General features: G+C 31.1%; 1 protein-coding gene across 1 annotated transcript in view; it reads left to right on the top strand.

Annotated features, from left to right (window-relative positions):
• Positions 1 to 26,332, top strand: part of LOC143052083 (receptor-type tyrosine-protein phosphatase epsilon-like) — a 109,498-nt gene extending 83,166 nt beyond the window's left edge. The window contains exons 11-23 of the mRNA XM_076225052.1: positions 283 to 319; positions 977 to 1,074; positions 2,597 to 2,722; positions 8,972 to 9,120; positions 9,715 to 9,850; positions 10,675 to 10,824; positions 11,221 to 11,320; positions 11,703 to 11,776; positions 15,005 to 15,136; positions 15,519 to 15,650; positions 20,044 to 20,195; positions 22,399 to 22,534; positions 24,376 to 26,332. Of these exons, the coding sequence (XP_076081167.1) occupies positions 283 to 319; positions 977 to 1,074; positions 2,597 to 2,722; positions 8,972 to 9,120; positions 9,715 to 9,850; positions 10,675 to 10,824; positions 11,221 to 11,320; positions 11,703 to 11,776; positions 15,005 to 15,136; positions 15,519 to 15,650; positions 20,044 to 20,195; positions 22,399 to 22,534; positions 24,376 to 24,450 (1,497 nt within the window). The 3' untranslated portion in view covers positions 24,451 to 26,332. The remainder of the gene's footprint in view (positions 1 to 282; positions 320 to 976; positions 1,075 to 2,596; positions 2,723 to 8,971; positions 9,121 to 9,714; positions 9,851 to 10,674; positions 10,825 to 11,220; positions 11,321 to 11,702; positions 11,777 to 15,004; positions 15,137 to 15,518; positions 15,651 to 20,043; positions 20,196 to 22,398; positions 22,535 to 24,375) is intronic.
• Positions 26,333 to 27,207: the final 875 nt, after the last annotated feature.

Here is a 27,207-nt window from a genome sequence, read left to right on the forward strand (position 1 = left end):
CACATCACAAATATACAAATTACAAAAGTACATATAACAAATGTATAACTTACAAAACACACAGGTGGAATTGCAAAATTATTACAAACGATTAAAAAATAACAAAGACTTTTAGCGTATCATCAGTTTTTACATTCGCTGCTTGTAAACTGTAAGTTTTAAATTACAAATTATGGTAGTCTACACTGTCTTGTTATTTTTGATTAGAACAAATATAAAGACATCTTGATAAACCAACAAAATGATTTTTATAATATGAAATAGCTAACATGTTTTTTTTAGGGATATGCACAAGTACGCAAATATATAGCTGCACAAGGTAAGAAAAGTATCTGACACTATCATATGTATTATAATAATTATGATTTTTTGTTAGTTATTAAGAATACTCTAAAGTCTGAACTAAGTGTCTTTTTAGTTTTAGTGATATGAAAATACCCTGCCACGTCCGCTCTGTATTTTTGTTATTTGTTTTTTTCTGCTTTGTATCGATGTGACGAGTTAGGTCCTTTTCTAATGATTTGTATAGTTTGTTCATATGTTACACCCCTGTCCCATGACAGGGAAGAGTTAGGCGCCCTCTTTTACCCCCAAAAAGGTATGTGTGTGCCTGTTGCAAGTCAGGAGTCTATTATTTAGTAGTTGTCGCTTGTGGATGTATATCATATTTGTTTTGTCGGTTCCTTATTTAGTGCACATACAACATGCCGATAGGTTCTTCGTTCGATTGTTTTAAATTTGTCATATCGGGGCCGAATATAGCTGACTCTGCGGTATGGGTTTATTCATTTTGATGGCCATATGATTGACCTATATTGTTGTTAACTTTAATATGTTATTTTATCTTTAGCCGAAAGCTGTCTCATTAGCAATCATACCACATTTTATCATTTTATGCAAGACACTAGTATGCAACAGTTCAATTTTTAAAACCCCGTTTATAAAAAAACAAATTAATATCAAGCAATTCTTGTAGGTCCTCTTGATAAAACTGTCGATGATTTTTGGAGAATGGTTTGGCAGTTTGACTGTGGTAAAATTGTAATGCTGACGAATGTGTTTGAAAATGGAAAGGTAATTTAAACAAAAGACTAATGACAATAGCATAAACAAAACAAAGTATGTATTAAACAAAAAGAACAATTGTTAAATTGCCAGTTTGTATATAAATATATATGTAAGCCTCTAAACTCCGCCCTCAAATGTGTGTTCTTTCCTCAAACTGTATCGAATCCTATAGTACGTCACAAATTTATGTCATTTTTTTCAAATCTGTGTCCTTTTCAAAAAGTCATTATCTGTCCTTTGTTAACTGAAATCCGCTTGTATTGCTTTTCACTCAAACGATGAACAAAGTGTAGTAGTCCGCCGAGAACCAGCTTGTATCCTCCGTTATCGTCAACGATATCAAAACCTTTTCCAGTAATTTGTGATTATGAAAAATTTGATATTCGAATTAAATCGACATCCATGGGTTAAGGCATTGAAACTTAAAATGTGATACATGTAAACTATATATATAGGGGTTCGACAGGACTTAAGGAGTCTTGAAATTATGGTTTGGGATCAAAGACAAAAGGTGAAGTGAACCGGGAAAGCGGAAGTATAAAAATATTTATATGCTAGAAAAGATTATTAAACCGATTTTTATTTTAGCCCATAACCCCTCTGTTCACGCATCTACAAAGGCACGTACAATGTCTTGCATTATGAAGTTAAAGAAAACAACTATGCTTTGTATCTTTTAGCAATCATCAGTTAGTTTTATTATCAAGTATAGAGAAAAAAGTGACAACTGTACCTTTTCCTTTAATATCGACACATTGGTCATAAACTTTTTTCTTTATGTTTGTCAAATAAATAAAGAAGTTTTGAGGGCCAACCCGTTTACTGTTAACTAGATTTGTTGTTTTTTTTCTCTTTTCTTTTTGTCTTACTTTTTGTTGTTGTTGCTTAGTATTATGTGTCATGTGCTGAAATGAGTCAGGCACTTTATATTATTTTTTTTTGTATTGTTACACAACGGTCCAAAGTATATAGAGTAAAGTTGAGCTATAAGCCCGCTGCATTCTTCTGTATATGTGTATGTCCCAAGAGGCATCAAGTAACTCGAAGCCAACTGTATAAACAAGACAAGGTTTGAATAAATACATGGCCTCATATATTGTATTTGTGTTTTATGACGCAATGGCACATACATGTATATAGAGTAAATGACAAAGATTCAAGTATGAACAAAGGGTAACAGTTTTACCTCTCCCGATATCATTGGACACATATCTGAGTATAGTAAACAGATCGATTGAAAGAACACATAGTTGAGCCCGGTCATAGATGTAACTCTTGCATATGAAAAATGTTACTTTTTGTGTTGTTATTTGATATTCATAAATAACTGTCTTCCTAATACAATGACACCAACTATCCTTGTCGTGTTCAAACAAGAGAAATGAAATTCCGAAAAAAACTTGTTGTCAACCTTCTTAGCTTTTTAACATTATCCCTTAGTTCAAATAATATTAACGATGCAAAATTAACTGCACCAGATGCTCATTTCGTTATTTTTTCTCAAAAAGTAATATATATACATTTTTAGCAAAAATGTATTCAGTATTGGCCAGATCATGAACAGCAGATGACAGCATTTGGAGCGATATCTATACTTTTGGTTAAAAACGATGTGTATTCAGATTTCACGATCAGAAGATTAAAATTACGAAAGGTACTTTGAATTAAAATTATATTGTTTTTTAAGATTATATTGTTAGCTCACCGGGGCCCAAAGGGCCCCATGTGAGTTTTATGCCATCAATTGGCGTCCGTCGTCTCCTCTAAAACTACTGGGCCAAATACCTTCAAAATTTAACTAAATGTTCTTTAGGGTATCTAGTTTATGAATTATATCCGAACTTTGGATCCATCGACACACATGGCCGCCATTGCTAAAAATAGAGCATAGCCGTCAAATGTAGTCATTGGCATATATCTCAAAATCTTATGCTTTTATTTAAAACTGTTTAATTGGTCAGAATCTATCAGCCCTGAAATTTTCAGACGAATCGAGCAACGTATTGTTGGGTTGCTGCCACTATATTGGCAGTTTTAAGGTAATTTTGCCGTTTTTTGTTATTATCTTGAATATTATTATAGATAGATTAAAACTGTAAACAACAATAATGTTAAGCAATGTAAGATCAACAAGAAGGTTGAATTACCAAAAGTGACAATTGACCCCTTAAGAAGTGATTTCCTTTAAAGACGATTTTACACAATTTGTTCATCAAATTTGCTAAAATTTAAAAATCCTCTCCTCTGAGGCTACCGAGCCAACTACTTTCAAATTTTAATTAAATGGTCCTAAAGGTTATCTAGTTTATAAATTGTGTCCAAAGCTTTGATCCATCAACAAACGTGGCCGCCATGGCTCAAAATAGAACATAGGGGTCATAAGGAATTATTTTGGCTGATATCTCTGAAACTAAAGCATTTAGTCAAAAGCAAATTGGCATGGGGTTAACATGTTTAAAAAGACAAGATCTATCACCCCTAAAATTTTAAGACTAACCGAACAATCCATGGTTACCACTAAATTTAATTTTTATAGGAAATGTTGCAGGTTTTGGTTATTATATTGAATAATATTGACTGTAGAGAGCAAATACGTTCTGCAAAGTAAGATCTACAAAAAAAATTTCATGTAATGAAAATTGTCAATTGACCCCCTTAAGTAGTATTGGCCCTTAAAGGACAATTTTACACAATTTTGTTATTGTTGTATACCCTTAAATATCTTCTGAAATAAAGCTTGTATAAGTTTTGTATTTTATTTCCGTGTATGTCCAGAAACATAGAAACTTTGGCTTAAATAAAGCATTTGGGTAAAAAGCATTTATTTGCTTTAAAAGAAAATATGACAGATCCAATGAACATTTAAATGGCATTTTTAAGCCACTCATTAATATATATTGAAAAGCAAAAATAATCACTGATGAAAGATTTAAACCAAAACATAACAGTCGAGCGATTCAGGCTCATGAGAGCCTCTTGTTCAAATAATAATATGGAAACTTTAATTTAATCTCGTAAAAGAACGAACAATCGATATCATCTTATTTCAACGACCACTTCGATACTGAACATCTTGTCCGGTATATTACTTATATTCAGAATTCTAGATGTGGACTTTGTCAGCGAAAACTAACTATTTCAACGTTTCGTTTATGATATTCCCCAAAATTGATACTTGCTTTGGATCTTTATCAACAAGATAAAATGTCGTAATTGGTTTTAGAAGTTGTTGTTACTGTTGTGATTGAAAGCGCTTTGATTTGAAGGAGGTTGTCTTAGTAATATTTTATTATTTTGTTCTGTTTGTCAAAATTCGTGGATTTTCCCATGCATTTTCATAACAGACACATCCCTGTTCTTCAATTACGAAAATATCGACAACTTATATATATCTTTATATATTTCAACTTTGAAAAAAAACCAGAACTTTCTCTTGAAGATGGTTTTCAACAATAGTACTAGGAAAATCCGTTGCGTTTTAAACTAGTGTTATAGGTGAAAGTAAAGGTTGTCCTATTTGGTACTTCGTTAGTAATTACACAAACCATGATTATATATATTATATATGTATACGGTACTTAGGGGCTTTTCTGGATGAGACTCTCAACTTCAAAGACCGTATTACTAAAAAATGTAAGACAGCAATGATGAACTACTACAAAATAAAGTGCATAAGATCCTATCTATCGAAAGAAGCAACTGAAGCTTTGGTCTTATCTTTGGTTATATCACATTTAGACTATTGCAATGTTATACTTTTTTGGAATTTCACAAACTGATTTATTTAACTTGCAACGTATACAGAATATGTGTGCCAAACTTGTGTTAAAACGTTCTAAGTATGATAGTGCCAAGCAGGCATTGTTTGACTTACACTGGCTTTAGATCAAAGCCAGAATTACATTCAAAATCTTAACATATATGTACAACTGTCATGTAGGTAATGCACCGTCATATTTGATCAATTTGTTAAATCCTCAATTGTCGAAACGTTCATTAAGGTCGTCAGAGTCATCTATTGGTTGTTATGCAGTCCGATATAGCAAAAAAAAACTTTTTCAGATAGAAGCTTTAGTACTATTGGGCCAAAATTGTGGAATGAACTAGGTACTAATGTAAGAAACTCTGAATCTTTGGATACTTTTAAATGTCGTTTAAAAATATTGTATTTCGAAAATCATTTTGAACTTTTCTGACTTTTTTCTTTTGTATCACAGTATATATTTTAAATTTTTGGTATAGTACATACATATTGTATTTTTATATAGTATTTTTGTATTTTATATGTCATTTATGTACAACGCCATTGAACACATATTGTATATGTAGAAATAGGCGTTTAATTAAGTTTTCATGTTTCATGTTTCATTATAAAACGTGTAAAATATATCAATCGGCAACTCTTACTGCATTTACTTTTAATAACTCTTGTAAAAATGTATGCATACACGTCATTTATAATTTAGCTGAATCATTGTCAATCAGCTCATCTAATTACACTCAATATGTATAATGAGTAGTTTTTGTATTTTATTGGATTCATTGTATAGTATGTTATTTATTGGGGCGAATGAATGTAAATGGAGCATATATAATATTCCAAAGATTACTCTTCTAAGTTCTATCCAATAAAACGATCTTCTAGGTTGCATTTCTGTTGCAGTTATATATGTTTTTTACCATAGAATGGAAAGCTAATAGCACTACTTTTGTATTCTAATGTCAAAAACATAGGGATGTGCGCGATATTTGAACATTTATACATGTATGTCCCGAACTTAATAAAGTTTATAAAGTTTAAACTTAAGATAGCATAATACAAAGATTTTTCATCCCCAATCTGACATCTTAAATCTGATGTAATTCCACTCATCTTTTTTTAAATTTTATAAATGAGGTACCAAAAGAAAGAAGAAAGATTAATCTTTCAAATTGTGATAATTTCATTATGACATAATTATTACATAATTAATTGTTATGTAATTAGTTGCCATACTTGAATGAATTTAGCTTCTTTGTTATTCATAGCATCCCAAAATATTTTGTAAATTCTTGCACAACACAGTTTGATCTCCAAAACCGTGTCTCAGATTTTTCCGATTGTATTTCATTCTCTCACAAATCTTCAAATTGAATAAAGTTTGCAGCATCAATTCATAAGAGACCACTAAATTCAATTGGGTATACAATGTGTTCTATTAATGTTTTTGGAAATCTGACGTAAACATGTCGCACCGTCACTTGAGAACGACTCATCCAAATTTCATGAAACTTAATACAGTTGTTTCTTATGATGGTCAAATGATCTGCATACTTTTTGGTGAAAATAAGATTAAAACTTTTTGAGTGAGTTACGGCACTTTGTAACTAAAACAGGGATGTGTTTTTTATTACATGTCGCACCGTATCTCAAAAACGATTCTTAATTATTGCTTAAAACTTCACACATCTTAGTTATATTAATATTAATATCTGTATACTTTTTGGGGATGATTCAAAATTTTATGTTTGAGTTACTGAGTATTTTGTAAAAGAGGGGGAGGTTTTTTTTACATGTCGCGCCGTATCTCAAAAATGATTTATAATTATTGCTTTAAACTCTACACACTTCTTTCTTATATTAATCTAAAGATCTCTATACATTTTGGTGATGATTCAAAATTTTATTTTTGAGTTATGGAGTATTTTATAAAAAAGGCGAGTTCTTTTTTGCTTGCGCCGTATCTCATAAACATTTTATGATTATTGCTTAAAAGTTTACACACTATGTACTTTTTGGTTTTGATTCAACATTTTATTTTAGTGATATTAAGTATTTTGTAAAAAAAAAAAAAAAACAGAGAGGGGGGAGGAGGTTTAACATTTCCCGTCGTATCTCAAAAACAATTTATGGTTAGTGCTTAAAACTTTCTCAGAAACTATTTATGATTATTTCATATAAGACGTCGGGCGTATCATGCGCTCATGGCGCAGCTGTTTATTTAAAACTGTTTTTATGAAAATCCTGGCGGTCGTAAAAAAATGCCGCCAAATGCAGACCATTTTTGATTTTCTGAAATCTTTTTTAATGTTTACTTCGACTCTTAACTTGAACTCAGCAAAGTTTGAGGTGATTCATATTAGCAACTAAATTATTGTTTCAAAAAACGACTTAACTATATGGGAACTCGTCTGGACATCACTGCAGCAAGCACATGAGTCCTGCGTTAAATAAATAACATGTGATTGTAAAAGATTAAACGGAGAATGCAGAAGTCGATGCTAATGGTTTTTTAAAAGGCAGTATTAAGTTGTAACACTCTTTGTTAATTTGGAAGACGGTATAAAAGACAGAAACAACTGTTGTGTGGTTAGATTTTTATAGAACTGTCTGCTAACAACTGTTTGTTGCATAACTTCCAAACACATGCATTGTTTTCTATACAAAATACCCTTAAAATAATAAAATCATAGTATTTACAGGTTAAATTAACTGTTTTATGACACAGGAATAGGCATTTGTCTTTTTTTTCAAACTGGGGGCCTTAAATTTACTAAACTTTTCTGCTGTTTCTCTGAGTATGGAACATTACGTACATATTTAGGATAGAACATACTACTGTTAGTTGTATAGAGGGTATTTTTGTATTTCTAGCTTAAGTTCTAATACCGCAGTCAGAGATACAGCTTACTTTCGAATTATCAACAGGACAAAACACCCCAACAACAATATTTACCAATGATCTACAAGTTTGCATGACTGTGAAGAGTAAATAAAAGCACTTCTAAACAATTTAAATTACACATCTGCATATATTATGAATAAACTCATCATAGATACCAGGATTGAAATTTTGTATTTGAGCCAGACATGCGTTTCGTCTATAAAAGACTCATCAGTGACGCTAAAATAAAAAAAATTAAAATGGCAAATCAAGTAATGAAGTGCACACAAATTCCTAACAAATTTTCCAAATACAGCCAATGTAATTTATTCCGGATGTAGCAAAGCCTACGTATTTCAATAATTCAAAGTTTTGTCAACAGCAGGCGCGGATCCAGAGGGGGGGGTTCCGGGGGTTGGAACCCCCTTTTTTTGGCCGATCAATGCATTTGAAGGGGAGCATATAGCTGTAACCCCCCACCCCCCCTTTACTCTGGGTTGGGAACCCTCCCCTTTTTAAAATGGCTGGATCCGCCCCTGAACAGCTACATTACAATTACATCATATCAATGATTATGCATGTCAACACAGAAGTAATGACATCTGGGCTGGTGGTACCTTCGGGGAATACATACTCCGCCAGCAGTGACATGGAACCTATTATTTTGTATTTAGGACTTTCAATACAGTTTGAATACTGTAAACTGTGAATTTATGCTGAGCCATAATAATTAAGACTAAGAATTTTCTCAATCTTCATGAAATATTTATAAAACTTTGTAATCGAGTAATTTTATTCAAATCTCGGAGATAAACTTTGTGAAATTCTACACGTTTTCTTTATTCACCCAATAAAAGGTACACTTTTGTAAATAAAGATAATGCAATTTTCCATGGAACTCACTTTGCCTAAAAAAAAATGCAAAAAAAAATCAATTTAGGTAAGGTCTTGAAATGTTTACCGTTTGGACTTTCGTATCCAACTACATTTTACTTACGGACATGGGCGGGATGGTGATCAAACGTAAATTTGAGATATGATTTTATCCAAGAGTAAACGATATCATAAATGTCGCGCGTAAATTGTCATTTACCACTCCCCTTCTTATAAATTCTCCAATAGTTATATTAGTTAACACAAATCTGTAGATGAGAGTTGACATATTCTTGAAACGAGTTATTTATTTTGACTAGCTGGCCATAACAGGTTGTTTTAAGTTAGTTACTACATGTATACTAATAGTTTCTAAATATTCACAGGAAAACGAGACAAAAACTGTATGTCAATTCCACTTTACTGCCTGGCCAGACAAAGATGTCCCAAAATATGCTTCATCCTTAGTCCATTTTCGATATAAGGTCAACACTACAAGAACTGAAGCTAAAGGACCACTAGTTGTTCATTGCAGGTAAACATTATAACCATAGAGTTTTTATCTAACCAAACCACTAATAATTGGATTCAAAATTAGTCCAATTAGTATATCGAGAGTTTTGGTATGTGTGTTCCAATATGCCAGTTACTAAATTATTGTAAACACATAAAATTTTGATTGATATAAAAAAAAAATATTTGATATAAATGTGGGTAAACCAGAATGCAAAACTGTTAAAAAACCAATAGAATAAAATCAAGCGTTAAACTGCTGTTCTTCGTCTTAATAGATTATTGAAGACTTTCAACGATGACTTCATGAACCAATATCTAAAACGCTAAGTTGAACTATGAGAAATGTAACTGCCAAACCATATTGGAAGTTTTACAACTGCACTTAAAAAACAAGCCAACACCTCCTTAAATACAACTGTTTCTACTGCTTTAACCTGAACTCCCGAATAAATGCGAGTTATCGTAAAGTAGTGTAGGATTGATTCGTTTTTGGACAGCAAGCTGGTCAGTAAATCGATTTCAAATGCATGTAAATAACGAAAAAAGAAAGAATTTTCATGACACAAAATCTAAATATATGGAAATATTGGAAATTTTGTATGTTGCCTTTCAGTGCAGGGGTAGGTCGTACCGGTACATATATTGCATTGGATTATATAGTAAATGAAGCCAAGCAGAGAAACTATGTTGAAGTATTCCGAAGTGTTGAAATATTGAGAAATCAGAGAGTGAATATGGTACAAACAGCGGTTAGTAAAATGGAATAAAAAAACTACATAACATAATATGATCAAATTGATAATAAGGTCAACAGCATGATATCATACGTCTGTTCAAGTGAAACAAGCTAGCAAGGTGTAATTGTTAAATAAGAAACTTAAAGTTTTTAGATGGAAATAACTACAATATATTCTACCTACAAAGAAGCTTTTATGTAGGTGGAAAACTGTAAACAATAGTTTTTGTATCTTGTGTTCAATGTCAATGTTTTCTCAATTTTTCCTAATGAGTTCAATAGAAGAGTATGTTTGACAATTATAAGTAATGTTTTAGCAACCATAAGAAAACATATGAATAAACATTATGAGTGAAATTATGTATAATATATATTCGATGTAATTTGATTTTTTAAAACTAATTACTTCCTTGAGAGAAAAGTAGAATATAACAGGCAACATCAGGAAGAACCTGGATATTGTAACAAGCCATTATTTGAAATAAATATTTAATCATGTTTTTAAAGAAAGAAAGAAAACGTAATTGTTCTTTCCATTCTGTTGATTTCTCTAGAAGACATCTAATCGGTAGCAAAATGTAGACTCCTTATTTGTTCCTTATGTAGCCACGACAATGTTAATTTAAGTCGTAATCAGTAGATGCACTTTTAATGTAGAAACCTTTATAGCATAATGCAATCCATTTTGTTTAAAACTGCTTTAATGTTTCACTTCAGAAAAATGTTTAGAAAACAGACCCAGATCAAACTGATCAATCTACTCATTATTCTTGTTCAGATGATGCGTTTACTGTAAATTACATGTCTAAAGAATGTTTTTTTCTTCTAAAATTATAGAATCAGTACTTGTTCTTGCATGAAGCTGTTCTAGAAGCCCTTATGTGTCCAAACTCAGGAATTCCTTGCAGGGATTTTCCTAACAATTATAAAGACCTGATGCGATTTGACAATAACAAGAAAAAGCACAAGCTGCAAATAGAATATGAGGTAAAACTACCACAACCCTGCATGGATGTATTACAAAGATAATTTATTGTAGAAATAAATTTTAATGCTAAGTTCAGTTTGTATTTGCACCTTTAAAGTAAATCTATCTAGTTTATCGTTATTATAATAAATGTGCGTTAACAATTATAGTTGATCTTGACAAGTTAGCCGAAATATGCACCACCTTTAAATACATATTTCTGGTTAAATTTAGTCTTACCTAAATAAAATTTAACCATCAAAATATTACCTTGAAAAAGTGGTTCATATACTAGAAGTCAGATAAGTTGCTTCAATAATTGATTATGTATTAAAGGAACAGGAGACCAAGTTATATTGATTTAAAAAAAAAGTAGTTGATCTTCTTGTTATGAAATTATGTCATTTATGTTATAGCTAACGAATTCTATATCAAGTCGACATGACGAAGAAGCTTTTAGTAAGGGGAAATCTGAAGAGAACAGAGGAAAGAACAGATATAGCAATATTATCCCAGGTGCAAATAAAAAAAAATTAATATCACATCATAAGAAGTTATTTAGTTTTAATACATGTAACGTACTTAAATGTGCTTGCGGCTTGGTAATACACATACGATAAAATATTTAAACGTATAAAAATGTATTAACATTAAATCTATCTGTATTAGTGTTTCTTGTTAAATGTAAAGGATGCTTATAACCAATTTTACATATTAATTTCAGCCAAAGTTAACTTTTAATGAATCTTAACATTATATGAGTTATTGAAAATCAAGTCTACTAAATAACGTGACGAATATGCTTATTGTCTGAACTGAGAATGAAAAAAAAGATAGAACACATTAAAATGTCATGGTTTAAAGATTGAATGTCAATATTAGCTTGTTATATTTAAAGTTGGATCAGAGATGCCACTGTTATCGACAGCTGTAGATGGACGTAATGAGTATATAAATGCAGTATTTCTACCAGTAAGTATTTCTTTTTAATGTAGATATTAGACTTTGATAAGATTATACTATTTTTTGCGGATTATACAAATAAAATAAAATTTACAAATATCCGTTTAATCCTTTTGAAAAATTCCGCAAGAGCAGAAAACAGCCGAAGGCCACCAATGGGTCTTCAACGCAGCGAGAATAATCCCACACTCAGAGGTGGTCTTCAGCTGGCCCCTAAATAACATTGTGTACATGTTCAAAGAAAATTAACGTCACACTAAACTCCAAAACATATACATGAACCAAAATTAGCCTTCTTAGTGACTATGATGGGATCCAATTTAATGAGGATCATATTTAGGTTTTTACCATAACAGCAGGGCGGAAAGTTGGATAAGCCGCTAAGCCACAGATTAATCTGATTCTGTTTAGATGCGACTTGTCTACAAAAATTAATACAGTAGAACACGAAATTTGGAGGGGTGTGTTAAAGATTGAAAATTTTTTTTTTTTTTTTTCAGTTTACTTTATATTTCAAATTTAGGTACATCACTCCTCGGTTTATCTTCCTTAAGGTAAACACTTTTGAGGGAAAGAAATGAAATTATTATATACTCAATAACCCTTTCAGTTTTGATTATTCTTACACCGATTTAAAAAGTACATCAAACGGACAATATATATATATACCTACAAAACACGGCATGCTCGGATTGTATTATTATACTTTTTGTAAACGAATTCTGCAATAATTCCTCTATAAGACTTTTAAGCGATATATTTTCTCAATCGTATAAAGTAAAATCACAAAAATACTAAACTCCGAAGAAAATTCAAAACGGAAAGTCCTAAATCAAATGGCAATGTCAAAGGATAAAACACAATATATCGCTTAACATCAAACGAATGGACAACAACAGTCATATTCTTGACTTAGGACAGGCATTTTCAAATGTAGAAAAGGGTGTATTAAACCTGGTTTTATAGCACTAAACCTTACTTTCAAAAATTCTTTTCATTATGAATATTTTTTTTTCTGACATTCGACCACGGTTGGTAGAAATTTACCCACAAAATATAAATTCGATTCTTTTGCTTCGAAATCAAACTGTTAAAACTAAGGTAAATTGAATACAACCTAATTTTTGTGTAGCGCCATTTAACACGTGAACAAAAAGATGTAAATAATTACTTCTATCTTAGCAGACCGGTTTGTAAACTGACTAGGTCTTAGCGTTAAAGCCTAAATTGTAGATTCATTAGTGCTGAAAAGTAAGAATCAATAATTTGAACGCAAGCATATAGTTATACGATACATAGAATTAAAAAACAGTTAAATCTCTATATTGCTTTTGTTGGACTTTAGTCTCCCCATTCTCTAATTCGCCGATTGGTTTTCAGTATACATCGACTATGCCTATGATTCTTCTTTCTAGTATTTAGGCAACCGCAAAGCGCAAGTGCGAGGGAAAAAACTTGATGATAGAAACTGTAAACAAACTTGAAAGTAACATAGTGTTAATTGATTCTAAAAGGAAAATGGATACATCAATTCATTAATCAACTTTTATTACAAAGCTTAGAATTACAAATGGAAACACACGAATAATATGTAAACATAATTAAACATTGTTGTATTGCATGTCTATAACTTCACGTATTTTGCATGTACTGCATGTACCGTGTTAATGAATTATTAAGGCCGAGATCGGCAACTTTCTGTAATGAAACCAAATATTCAATTATAAAAGATTTTCTATTGAAGAAATATTTTGTAGATTATGCTTTATGAATTCAAAATAAATGTAAAACAGAATCGTGTGCCGATTGAAGTCTTAAATAATTTTCGTAAACAAGACGAACCTTTCCTTATGATGTTGTCCTTTTTAATAACTTTATTGTTTTTCGTTTGGAAAAATGTGAATTTGAAAAATTAACTAAGATAACAGAGCTAGTTATTACCAATGTTATTTCAACTGATCGGGCGGAGTTTATGTTTTAATTTGCATAAGGACAGTCTATTTGAAGATGTGTGTGATAAGGATGATTGCCGTTATAACTATTACTGATTTCTAATCACCTATCACTGTCATCAAATGAATTTACAAAACAATGATTGCACACTTTATTGATGAGTTTATCCTAAAACACCTATGTTAAGATGGACTGGTTTATTATGAGCGAACCGGCTAGATTCCGCCCAGTCAAGTGAAATAACTTGAGTAATACCAACATAATCGGTACGGTCATAGAAGCAAATTAATGCAAATGAAAAAGTATCACAATCATTTATAACGCTTATATGATCATTTGTAGCTCATTAGGTAATCATATGAAAAACTTGTAGCAAAAATCAAAATATTTCCCCTTTACACTTGTATTTAACATTTATTATCCTAATCGATACGGGATACATGAATTCGGGGCCTGTAATGTTTTGAATAAAACACGTTTATAAAAGTATGAGGTGATTCTGAATGAACTTCAACATTCAAAATACATTTACAAAGTTCCTCGTCTCTATCTAGAAAAAAAAATTCTAATGTATCTGAACTTATTGCATAGAGCTCATTAAAATATAGAAGTGCTACGTTAGTGGCCTGTTTATAAAGGGCTTTGTAAGTGAATTTGTTTCAAAATTTCAACCCAGTTCTGATGTGAACAAACAATTAGCTGTCACTTGCTAGGTTTTTAGACGTGCGAATTTGCACCAAATTTAAGAATTAATTCGCTAATGAGAAACACAGGTCTACAGAAATGGTAATGAACGTAAAAGTTTTCATTGTCTAAATATTAAAACCTGAACGCTAACACACCTACTTAAGGATGTACTTAGGTAAGGTTTTGAAATGTGTGTCAAATGTTCGGACTCCTTGGTGTTTTTCCATACAATACAATGTATAATATTTTGCCCCATAACACCCATTTATTTTTTCATATAAGACTAAATAGCTCATGAAAGGTCATTTACCAAAATTTTAGAAGATTCTTAATTTTTTTTCTTTTGTTTTGAGACCCAAATAATACCAATGCAAATATAAGGTAAAAGTCCGAATCAGCCTTTTCCCGCCATATTTTAAATCTCAAATATCTCGAAAAGGAAGTCCATGACCTATCAATATTTTTAGCTTATCTTTATCCTTAATTGATGCTCTACCAGCTTATAGTATCCTTTTTAATTTCTTAATTTCTTCATTTTTTCTTAACCTCACCTAAGTACATCCTTAAACAATATATATGTATTTTTAATTATTATAGGGATACAGAAACAATCAGACATTTATTGTGACACAAATGCCTTTGGAGACGACTGTTGTTGATTTGTGGAGACTTGTATATGACTACGAAATTCCAACTATTGTCATGCTTAACAAGGAGATTCAAAAAGGGGTATGTTGTCATATTTTCGTTAACATCCTCAATGCTCAAGAGTCATCAATACTCTTCTACTTTATACTTGTTTGGCTTTCTGGCTATTTTGATCTGAGCGTCACTGATGAGCCTGATGTGGACGAAACGCGCATCTGGTGTATCAAATTATAAGCCTGGTATCTTTGATAACTATTTAACTTTTAAAAGATGAAATTGCTTGATAATAATATATTTGTTATTGCAAGTAAAAACAAATGAAAATCTACTTTATTTTACTATTTCTAACTATTAATTTGAGCGTTTAATTTAGTCATTTTTAGACAAATCAATCACAGATTATTTTTCAAAAATGTCATTTGAAGGAAAATAACACTAAGCGTGGTATTTTTTTTTAAATCAGAAATTATCAAATGTATACTGGCCAGAAGGTAATAAAGATGTGACGTTTGGTCCATTTAACATAACGAGAACGAATACAAGTGATGGAAACATGTATACTTGTTTGGATCTTACATGCAAATACAAAAACCAGGTACGTCCAATTATGAATCATATGAAGATGCAAAGCAAGTTATATCATATTTATTACATTAAGAATGTGTATATGCATTTCAACTTTTTTAATGTTTTCATTTGATTTTTTATACCTTTTTTGTTGAGGAAAGCTGTTAAATTACATTATTGTTTAGCATTTTCATTCTACTGATAATTTTTGTAATTGTGATTTAATCTATTTTTAAAGGGGTATTCACAACAACAAAACCATTCATATGTTTGAACGTTCTATATTTGGACATTTTTTTAAAAACTAATAATTCTAATGATATACCAGTATGGCCTTCATCTTTTGTAGATAGTTGTCTCATTGGCAATCATACCACATCTTCTTTTTTATATTCATGAAAAGTTAATATCCAATACTCCGTAGGACCGATATGGAACGCCACAACTGTCTTATGTGGAACTCTGATATAACGTTATGTTGTTCTATTATTACTTGATGATAGTTTGTCTTTACATAATATGATTTGGACATTACGTAATGATGTTTTGATATAACTCAATATGGCATAGTCATTACATAATGATATTGCGATATTACATGATATGGTTTCGTATTGACTTGATATAGTTTTGTCATAACTTAATATGGTTCTGCCATTACTCGATGTGGTTTATGGCACGTTTTCTTTAGTTGACATGTTTATGACGTAATTAACAGATTTGATGGTCTTTAATCTGTTGATCACTTTATCTTAGGTTAATTAGTGATGTCACTACGATTTACACGGGTCAATGTTTACTTTGAAATTTCCTTAAATCCAGACTAAGTGTAACCGTCGTTTCAAAAGGCTTCAATTTTTCTTTTGTTTTCTTTCTAAAAAACTTAAATCCACGAATTAAAAAACCCACGAACATGTAGATATTTCTCAAACCACAAAAATTGATACCCACGAATTAAAGTATTTTCACAGTACCAGGATTATAATTTGATACGCCAGACGCGCGATTCGTTTACATGATACCGGCGTCACACACCAGCGTATAGCGTTCAAGTACCTTATGATGGCTAATGCATGACGTATGTCTAACGCAGATGGAATGGACGCTACGAAGGAAAAAAGTCTCTTGAACGTATTTGAGACGCGTCCCGGTCGTATCTAGGACGGTAATCCGTGCTCTAGGTGTGTGTGGGAGATTTAGTTATGGGGCGTTTGTGACAAACACACCCGCATACGTTTTAGTTAAAGTCGAACGAGCCTAAAGCGTATACAACGTGCCATAATCGTACCGAAACTTATCTGTAGCGTTTTCAAAGCGCTTGTAACGTATGTATTACGTGCGTGTAGCGTAAAGGTATACGCACGGCAAACGCTTGAGCTGGATGACAATTGGTTTTGCTACATAAAAATTGCCTGGAGATATCGTTATAATACGTTTAAGTACATATTATCAACGTCTTCAATTTTATACCCCATTTAAAGATTTTTCAGACAAAAAAACATGTTGACCAATATTAAGATACATAAATATTTTGTGTAGTAATGTCCAATATTTTTTTACCCATGTGCATTCAAAGAACAAATGATTATAGCTATCAGATTTGAAAAATAGCTCACAGTTTTTACTATTAACTACCTGCCAGCGATACAGATTATGGTTAATAGCTAAAATATTATGCAGTAGTTTCCATCTGAACATTTGTAATCTATTATCTTTTAAAAAAAGAAAGGTAAAAGATAAATTTTCTTAATGAAATAAATAACATTTTCGCCTGATAGTTGGTTTTTCCATGAGCAAAAACCTACTGGAAGCTCTTTATTTGACCTGATTATAATATTATAAATTTCTTTAAACTTAATTTTGTCTAGATTGTAATACAATCCATTACAAAATATTTCAATGTCTTGTTTATGTAGAATTTAGTATGTTTTGATATATTACTCTTTAATGTTTTGATCCAACTTTTGGGTAAAGCTTTTCGAAGAGAACATAAATCAGCGATCCAATTTTGTTTCTTTTTAAGTTTATCTAATATTTTATGAGAAATTTCTCCTTTATCGTCATTAACACAAATTATAACTTGCTTTCTTATATCCCTATAATTATCAGATCAAAATAGTTATAAAGCCGAACAAGTACATAGTTGAAGAGAATTACTGTATTATTATACACTACAAACCATTAAAAGTCTGAAATGGCCTATATCTGTACTCGACCGTACTGATTTTTACTCGACCAGTCTTAATTCGTCTGATATTTACTTGATAATACTCGACTGTAGTCTGAACCATACTTAACAGTCTGAATGTGTACTTGACCAGTACTTAACCATTTTATACGAGTCTGAACCGTACTCGACCTAGTCTGAACAGTACTCGACCTAGTCTGAACCGTACTCGACCCAGTCTGAACCATACTCGACCAAGTCTTAACCAACCTAGACCTATTCTTTGTATCTATCAACTGAATTTTATCAATTTAGGATTTTTTTTAATAAAAATGAAATTTGAACAACAACTTGAAATTAAAAATGTATTCAATACAGTATTGAAATTAAAATTTCACAATAATCTTCAACTCTTACATAATAATATATATATCAACTTTTAAAATATAAATAAAACAAGCTGATCAAATAATCTAAAAAAATTAATTGTGACTCATATTTTCAATAATATTCAAAATGTTATGAATATTTCATAAGTATTTTATGGATTATTTTCACCATTAACTTAAGCCTAGTATAGATTTATGGCGTCAGTTGAGTTCAGGTAATAATGCAGTGAATGTTTTTTTTATTAAGATATATATAAAATAGTATAGAAAACAACTTAATAAATTTTTAAAAAAATGAGAGCTTAATTGTTTTGTTTTATTAAACCAAGAATTTAATATAATCATGATAATATAATTTCCATAGCAATCCTTGATAACCTTTTTAAAAAAGGAAATGTTTTCCAAAGTAACAGTAAAAAAAAATTTCAATTAATTTAAGTATTTTTTTGTCAAATTAACATGGCATACATAAAGCACTTTAATATATTCTAATTACCTCAGTACATGTGTGTTTTACAGGTAAAAAGAAAGCCCTATTTTCTTAAATTCGTGTATTACTTATCTAGTACATACATTTATATTCGAAAGGCCTTGTTATTTAATTTAAACAGGATGTTGCAATTTTGAATCAATGTTATTTTGAATTTAATACCTCTGACCAGGTGTGATCTTATTTATGAGTTTTCCCCCAAGCAGAGGTTATACTTTATATTTCACCACTAATCAGAAAAACAATTTTATTTATTTATTTAATTGTATCCCTTTTTGATAGAACTTATATATAATATATTTTTTTTTATCCTAAATATAATCAGAGACATATTTCTTTTATAAGGTTAATTTTTTTATAAATTTTGTTGGCTGTTGTTATATATGTCAGTTAAAAAGTAATTTATTTTAACAGTTAAAAAAGTAGAGGTTTTTTGGTCTAGTATGGTTCAGACTGATCGAGTATTGTTCAATCCTTGGGTTAAGTATGGTTTAGACTGGAAAAATAGGTCGAGTACATGTCGAGAATGGGGTTCAGACTGTTTCAGACTGGTCGAGTAATAGTTCAGACTATTTTCAACGGCAAAGATAAGGGTCAAGTACGATTCAGTACAGTCAAGTACGGTTCAGACTGGGGTCGAGTAATGTCAAGTAAAAGTCAGACCAATTCAGACTGGTCGAGTAAAAATCAGTACAGTCGAGTACAGATATAGGCCATTTCAGACTTTAATGGTTTGTAGTGATACTAAACTGAATTATAGTAAACATATATAATTCACCTTGATTCAACACCGACGTCGTGCAAAGGCTGTATAGCCAGTAAACATCGTTAACAACTTCCATTTGTTGTATTAAAAATTAAGATAAAATTTTCTTCTGGTATTATGTTTCTAACTTTCTAATGTGCTTATGTGCTTCAAACCGGTTATTTTTGCGACGCCATTCTACCCGAAAATCTTTTTCGCCTATACGCATATTCTTAAACAGTTAATTTGTATACATGAGATTTTTCGACATTGTAAACGTTTTATTTGACCAGTACATAAAACGACTTCCCGTAGGTGCAGTTTAGGTTAAAAAGTATTCTCATTAAGAACACCTGGTATCAAAAGTTTGCAAAGGTGAACATATAAAACCCTGATAATAACGGTGATTTAATTAACATCATTAATCATTGCATTAATATTTTTATGGTGAAAGTTCACAAACTATGAAACGATTGGCAATTTCGTGTTATGTGCACTTAAATGGACGAAATAATGATTCTTATAATTTTAACTCATCCTTTCGTTTTAAAGCATCTAACTGACCTCGAAAAAACTTTATTCATTGAATGAATTACCTCTGTGATATATATATATACAAAATATTTTCAGAAGGTGAGACAGGTAAAATTATTTAAAGCGAAGTTTTGGGAAGAAAATATGATAGTTCCTGGATCTGCAAACGACATGTTGTCATTCCTGTCTGCTACAGAAGATGAACATAGTAATAACAGAGGAGCTGGTCCTGTCCTCGTTCACTGTTTGTAAGTTATTATAGGCAATACATTAGCGGGAAAGCATGAAGTATCTGTTAAAATGCAAATTCGGAAAAATGTCATCGTTATATTTATGACTTTTCAAACATTGCAAGAAACAATGTTCTTTAATTCTTTCAATTTTATTCTTTAACCATCAATATTTGTCTTGACTTGACGGAGTCAAAAAGCAAGATTTAGGTTTCTGGTGGCGTTGGCGTCGGAGTCAGCAATGCTTATGTTTGTGATTATGTATATTTTATGGTGAATCACAAGCGGTTTGTCAATAATATTTGGTATGCAGTTGTATTAGCAGTCACACATTTCCGTGAAAACTAAATTACCCTGCCCCTCATCATCGTCTGTTGGCTCTGAAACGTTTACTTAGTTAACATGTTTTCGTTTGTAATTAGGTCATTTTATGGAGAACCACTAGAGTTTTGTCAATGATATTGGTAATGCAGTTGTGTAAGCATTGGTATATCTCAATTCCATGGAGATTATTTGGCTCTGCTACCTTAGTCATGGTCTTTTCACTTTGAAACTTTTGCTGAGTTTACATGTATTAGTTTGTGTCTAGATCAGTTTGAGATGAACTGCTAATGCTAAGTCAATGATATTTTTATGCAAATTTATTAACATTTGTAATTATCGTTTCCATGGAGATTACATAGCCCCTCAACCTCATCATGGTTCATTGACTTTGAAACCTTAACATAATTTACAAGTTAATGTTTATGTTTAGGTTTGTTTAAAGGGGATGACTTGTCAATGGTGTGTATGAAGTTGTAATAGCATTGGTACATCTCATTTTCATGGAAATTGTTTAGCCATGTACCTTCAGTCATGGTTTATCGACTTTGAATATTTGCATAACTTACATGTTAAAGTTAGCTTTTTTAATTTATCTCATCAAAATTACAAACAGGCGAGACATATATCTGTGATAACAGTTTATTTATAACCTTCAAAGTTTAAAAAATATAATGGCCTACAGATATCAGAAAACAAAAATCCTTTTTGGCCAAAATCAGATTTTTTTTTACAAAATCATCTAGTATCTTCTTGCATTTTTATTTGTGTAAGTAAGTTTAAGTTGTATGGTAATGATAAAATAACCGATAAGCAAGTTGATAAGAAAAATCAGATTGATTCAGTAAGGGACGATTACCCTGGGGATATTATCATACGCAAGATTGGGTTTCTCTCTAAGGGTCCAATTTCTTTTCCTTACATCTAGTCAATTAACTAAGTATAGGAAGATGTAGTGTGAGTGCCAATGAAACAACTCTCAATCCAAATAAATTACATAAACAAACAACAACTACTATACATCAGAAACCTGACTTGGGACAGGTGCAAACATATGCAGCCGGACTAAATGTTTTAATGGTACCAAACCTACTCCCTTTTACTGACACAATAATATAATATTACAACATAGAAAAACATACGATAAAAAATCAATTTAATGGCTTAACTCAATCAAAAAACGTAGATTATCACACTATGAACGAATAAATTTGAGATGCGATACCTGAATGCATATCGTAAAGTTATTTATAGGGATAAATATTTGAGGTCAAAAGTAAATAAACAAGGTTAAACAAAGCTATGGTAAGATATCACTGTGAAATATTTAACCATTTATACTAAATCCTTACTTTTGAAAAAAACGGGTTTCAAATTCTACATCGGCAAATTCAACGTATCTCGCAAAAAAACAGACAATCTATACTAATTAGATACAATAATTCAGACATTTTAAATTATAAATATGGTCACAGTGGAAATCCTTTGATAATTATCAACATTTGCACGATCACTTTACTTTTCATAAAATGGGCAGATAAAACCCTGTGACCAAGACTCGGGATCAAATCAAAAATGTTAACAAAGACAGGCCTAAGTTTACTCGTAGCATGATTAAAAAAATCATTCAATAGCATACGGTCATCACATGCTTTGTGTTTTTTGTAAAAAGATTTAATTGCATAAACAATTTCTTGTCCACTCATTGACTGATTTATAACAGTATCATACAAACTATTTTTTTCAGACAAAATAAACATCAACATCATTTTCATCAGTATTCAGATTCTTAAAATGGTAAAAACATGCATCACGAACAACCTTTTCTGTAGTATTTTCACCTTTAAAACATCCTTTCTACAGTCTTTTAAAAAGTTTGATTTTAATTTTATACGCTTAGAAATGGTTGTGACAAGAGTGGACTATACTGTGTGTTGGCGACTGTTATAGAACGACTGAGAATAGAACAAGATGTCGACATACAACACATTATCAAACAGATGAGAAATAGAAGACCACAGATCATTCCAAACTACGTGAGTATAACTAACATATACTATTAAGTTAGCTAGTTTCATTGAAACATATCTTCCTTATTCGTAAAAACAAATACGACACAAACTCAAATTGTAATTGACATATGAATCAAGTTATACAAAGTTCATAATTTGAACAAAAAGAATGAATTTAAAGAAAACACTGTTTGAATTAATAAACGCGGTTTTATCCTTTTTTGTTGTTCTCTTTGCTTTCAAGACAGAAGTTATCTACGTTATTTGTTTATGTCTAAACACTTCTTTTGAATATTAGGCCGTGTTCACACCAAATTCCATGTACAGTAAACTTGTTTACAATTAGTTTAATGAACTGGACATTGGTTTCACATTAAATTTGTTCACATCTATACACCTTGTTTAATTACCTGTACATAAGATTTGTTCACATTTGTAAACTCTATGTCATTTAAAAATGTTTATTACGTAGAATCGAATGAAACGTTTTCGGACAACTTTTCTAGCAGCAAGGGAACGACCATTTGACTCTAAATAGGGGGGATGGAAATATTCCGAACCCCAATTTGGATAAAGAAAACAATTCTGGTTCTACAGATGATAAAAAATATTCTGAATCAAGAGTTTCCCCACACATTATAGTGTTAAATGTTGAAGAGAAAAAAGTTGATTACCAGCATCGAAAAAAAAACCGGAATAAAACGTTTGAGCGGCAAAATTCTGATAATTAAACAAAATGCCCCCCCCTTTTTTTTAAGTTAAGTGGTTGCTTCTTTATGAAAGCCATTTTGATGATTTGCAGTAGTTTAAAGATACTAAAGATGTCTCGATTAAACATTAGAAAACGTAGGCTGCAACAGCGTGCTTACAGACGAAGAAGGATATATTAGGGATCACTATATTTCTATCTTTTCTGTTTGTTCAAATGGTATTTCTTCTCCAAGAAGTATTTGGCAAAGGAAGGGGTAATGTTTCTTTTTTTTTACTTTTTAAGTGTAATTTCACGGATCCCAGATACTAGACAAACAATACATTTACCTCACACTTTTTAAGTAATGCATTTATGAGTGAATCGTTGTTTGAGTAAAGACCAGTGGCAAATATTTCTGTGTAAGTCAAGTCGATTCGGAAAGACCTTAATTTTCAAATGAATTATGTGTTTGGCAATGATGCTGATTTGAGTCTTGATAAGGGCTTAATAAAGCTACGTTAAGTTTTATTTCTAAACAAAACAAATAAATATATCAAGTTGAGACAAATATTTCTGTAAAGAACTTCATAAAGAATTGCTATAAATATCAATTTTATTAAAAAAAATCGTTTCTTCCTTAAATATGCATGGTGAAACTAATGTTTTAAATGCCTAGTTTTGTGTACACTTAATCTACACAAGGCCTACATCGAGTATCGACTGCATGTAGACAAAACATGATTTACACTACATGTAAACATTGAGTTTTATTAATGGGAACGTAATTTTGTTTAGTTTACGTGTGAGTTACACTTACACAACACCGAGTTTAGGTCAATGTGAACACGGCCTTATTTGCTTTTGATTCGAAACCAGCATAACAGACCTTGGAATAAAACATACAGTACTGACATGATTAATAAATAGGTATTTTGGTGTCCTTTTTGGTCACTAATCTCTTTACGTATTTATGCCTTGTCTTTCAAATATTTAGAATTGAGCGTTCCTGATAAAAAAAAAAGGGTATATGCAGAAAGTACGAACAAATACGTGAATAATACTATTATTTGGTTTATTGGTTATAAGCTTTAAAAATTTGAAACATTAACTAATTGAAGACTTTTAACAGGTAGTAATGAGGCCATATGTTTATTTAGTTTACTTTCTTTTTCAGGAACAGTTTCAGTTCATATACGAAGCAGTTATAGAATACCTGACGGAGTTTGAGACTTACTCAAATTTCCAGTGAACTTCGAACTTGTAAATCTTAGAACGTGCATAATATTGATTCTACTTTTATGTATATATCTTCATAAGTGCAATGATTTGCTACCTTAATTCGTACTATTTTTTCTATCATCAGTGTCATAATTATTCATTTAGGGCAAGCTTAAATAGCTCATTCATCTATAATTGAATGCAAAACCAATAGAACTCTAATTCTGTTGAAAAGATTCCTCACAAACGAACGAGGAAAAGTGACATAAACGTATAACTTCAACGTTTGTGTGACACATCGCTTAGCTTATAGATGTCGTCCATTTTCATAATTACATACTTAGTTCTTGAACTGAAATAAAAGTGAACATTACAAAATCTAAAAAATGTACCTTAAAGAAGATATTTTACATTTTTATATGCTGTCATACCAGTACATGTTTTTCTGGGCTACACATTGCTGTTGAAAGCTAATTTGCAAACATGTGCAATTTACATGAAACTTTAAATTGTGCCTCAAAGATAATTGGAAAATAATGTTCAAACGTGTCAAAAGTCATAAATGATGTGCTGCGATAATATTACATTAGGCAATATACAAACATTTCATGAAATCAATTGTAAATGAAAGGGCTTCTCCTCTATTAAAACTTCCATACAAAATCAACACACAAATCAGAGTGATATTAGTCATGTAATTTTATAGTTGAAGGGAAGTCTACTTTTTTTCTTCAAATATCGTAGGTTATATTGCGTATTTAAAGAGACAAGTTTTACAATTCGGTTAAAAAATAAGAGTGTTTTGTTATTTCAATTATTTGAAGTATATTGCTCATTTCAGCACGTATAATCTTTTATGAATATAAATCGAGATGTTAATAAGATTATATTCATTCAAAGTAATTTTGTAGCATATTCATTATATTAAATTAGTTCTTTTAAGTCAATTTTTTGTTATTACGGATACTTTCTTTGAATAATACTTATTTACTAAAATGGGGAAAAGTATACTTATGGATACCATTTGTGAGTATGGTCTTGAAGAAACGATGATAGTCCGTCGGAAGGGGACGATAAATGGCTGACCCGTGTTGAAAGAGAGCCATTTCACTTGCACGTTAATGACACCCTTTCAGATTTCGACAAAGAGCAGGCTAATGCCGCTACAAGGCAGCACTCGTATCCGCAAAGTGTAAAGGGATTATTATTAGTCGAAAAACTTGTTTCCTAATCCACTTTAAGCATATATGTTTCAACTAGTATTGCTCATGAAATTTATAACCCGTTTATTGTTTCCAACTATCCGACACACACTTTTTTTTAACAATATGGGCATCCTAACAAAATATCAACATATAAAAATATTTGAAGCTTAAAACTCTACCCAATTGTATATCCAATACGTGCAATGACATCCTATTAATATATTTTACAATCCAGCTATGATTTTTCCTTTAGAAAAATTGAGAAACAAACTTTGCACCGTAAACCTAGACAAATGAAAGTTTTCTGTCCTTGCCAAAAAGTAATTTTACATTCCCTCACTAAACAAAATCACATGTTTACTCACTCATTTTTTTGTATGCGATTTTATACATATAACCAGAATGACGTACTATAGTGTTTAGCTAGTTATAAGATTCATATTGTATCCCAACATAGTTGCTTTGTTAATTTCCATTGAATTGAACAATATTCATAAGATATGCAATATTTCATTCGCAATCATTTACACACAAGGGAATGCAATGAATGATTTTTCGAGTAAACTTATCTGCTTAAACGACTTAATCAGTACTTACTTTGATAATTAATAAAAAAATTTACAAAATACAAATTTATGTACTTTTTTTATGTGAAGAAAATTACATTTTTGATGTGTAAAATCATTTTTATACCATAATAACATGTAGACCTGCAAAAAATCCTTACAATATCTTTTATTATATCCGATTTCAATGTTGTTTTTTTTTATGTTCCATTCAAATGGAAACGAGGGGGACATTCAATTTCATAAGTCACAAATACTCGCTTTGTCTTAAAAAGAAAAAGACAAACGGACAAACAATAGTATAAAACAAAACAACGATACAAGACCAAATCATCACAAGAACAACGGATTTAAATATACATCAACATGTTTCTCCGACTGTCCCAAGTAACGAAACTCATTTATGTGTCTTCCCTTATATCAATAAAAGTCAAGTAACCAAGCTTATGATGTTGCTGATTGCAGCTCTATGATAAAAGATACGTGTATGCAAATATGGTATGACTACTTACGTGTAAATGTGTACAATCAACGAACGGTCTTCAATGATCAGCAAATCCCATACTGTATACTTATATTTTTAAGTCCCTACGATGTCAAAATGTAAAACAATTAAAACCAAGAAGAACCATATCCCTGATTAATAACAGCCCGCCTTCAGTATAAACCGCCAAATTACAATATACATGCATAGGCGCAGACACGTAAATAATTTGAGTTAACCATCTGTTAGCCTTTAACCAACCCTTAACCTGAACAATGGTGAAAGAATACAACGTAAGAAAAAACTCCATAAACTTGGGTAGAGCGATTTAAAACTTGACATTGTGGGTACATACTTGTCGTGTATAGATACCTGTAAAGAGATGAAGGCCATACAATATCATACGTGATTACTGAATCGCTCTCTCAAAACAGCATATTCCTTTGTCTTGTGACATCTAATAAACCATCATCAGTCGTATAAGATTGTGTGAGGTGTCTCAATTCAAAGAAAGCTATATGGATGATTGTTTA

This window comes from Mytilus galloprovincialis, chromosome 1 (assembly GCF_965363235.1).
Source record: "Mytilus galloprovincialis chromosome 1, xbMytGall1.hap1.1, whole genome shotgun sequence".
In the NCBI taxonomy this organism is placed as follows: domain Eukaryota; kingdom Metazoa; phylum Mollusca; class Bivalvia; order Mytilida; family Mytilidae; genus Mytilus; species Mytilus galloprovincialis.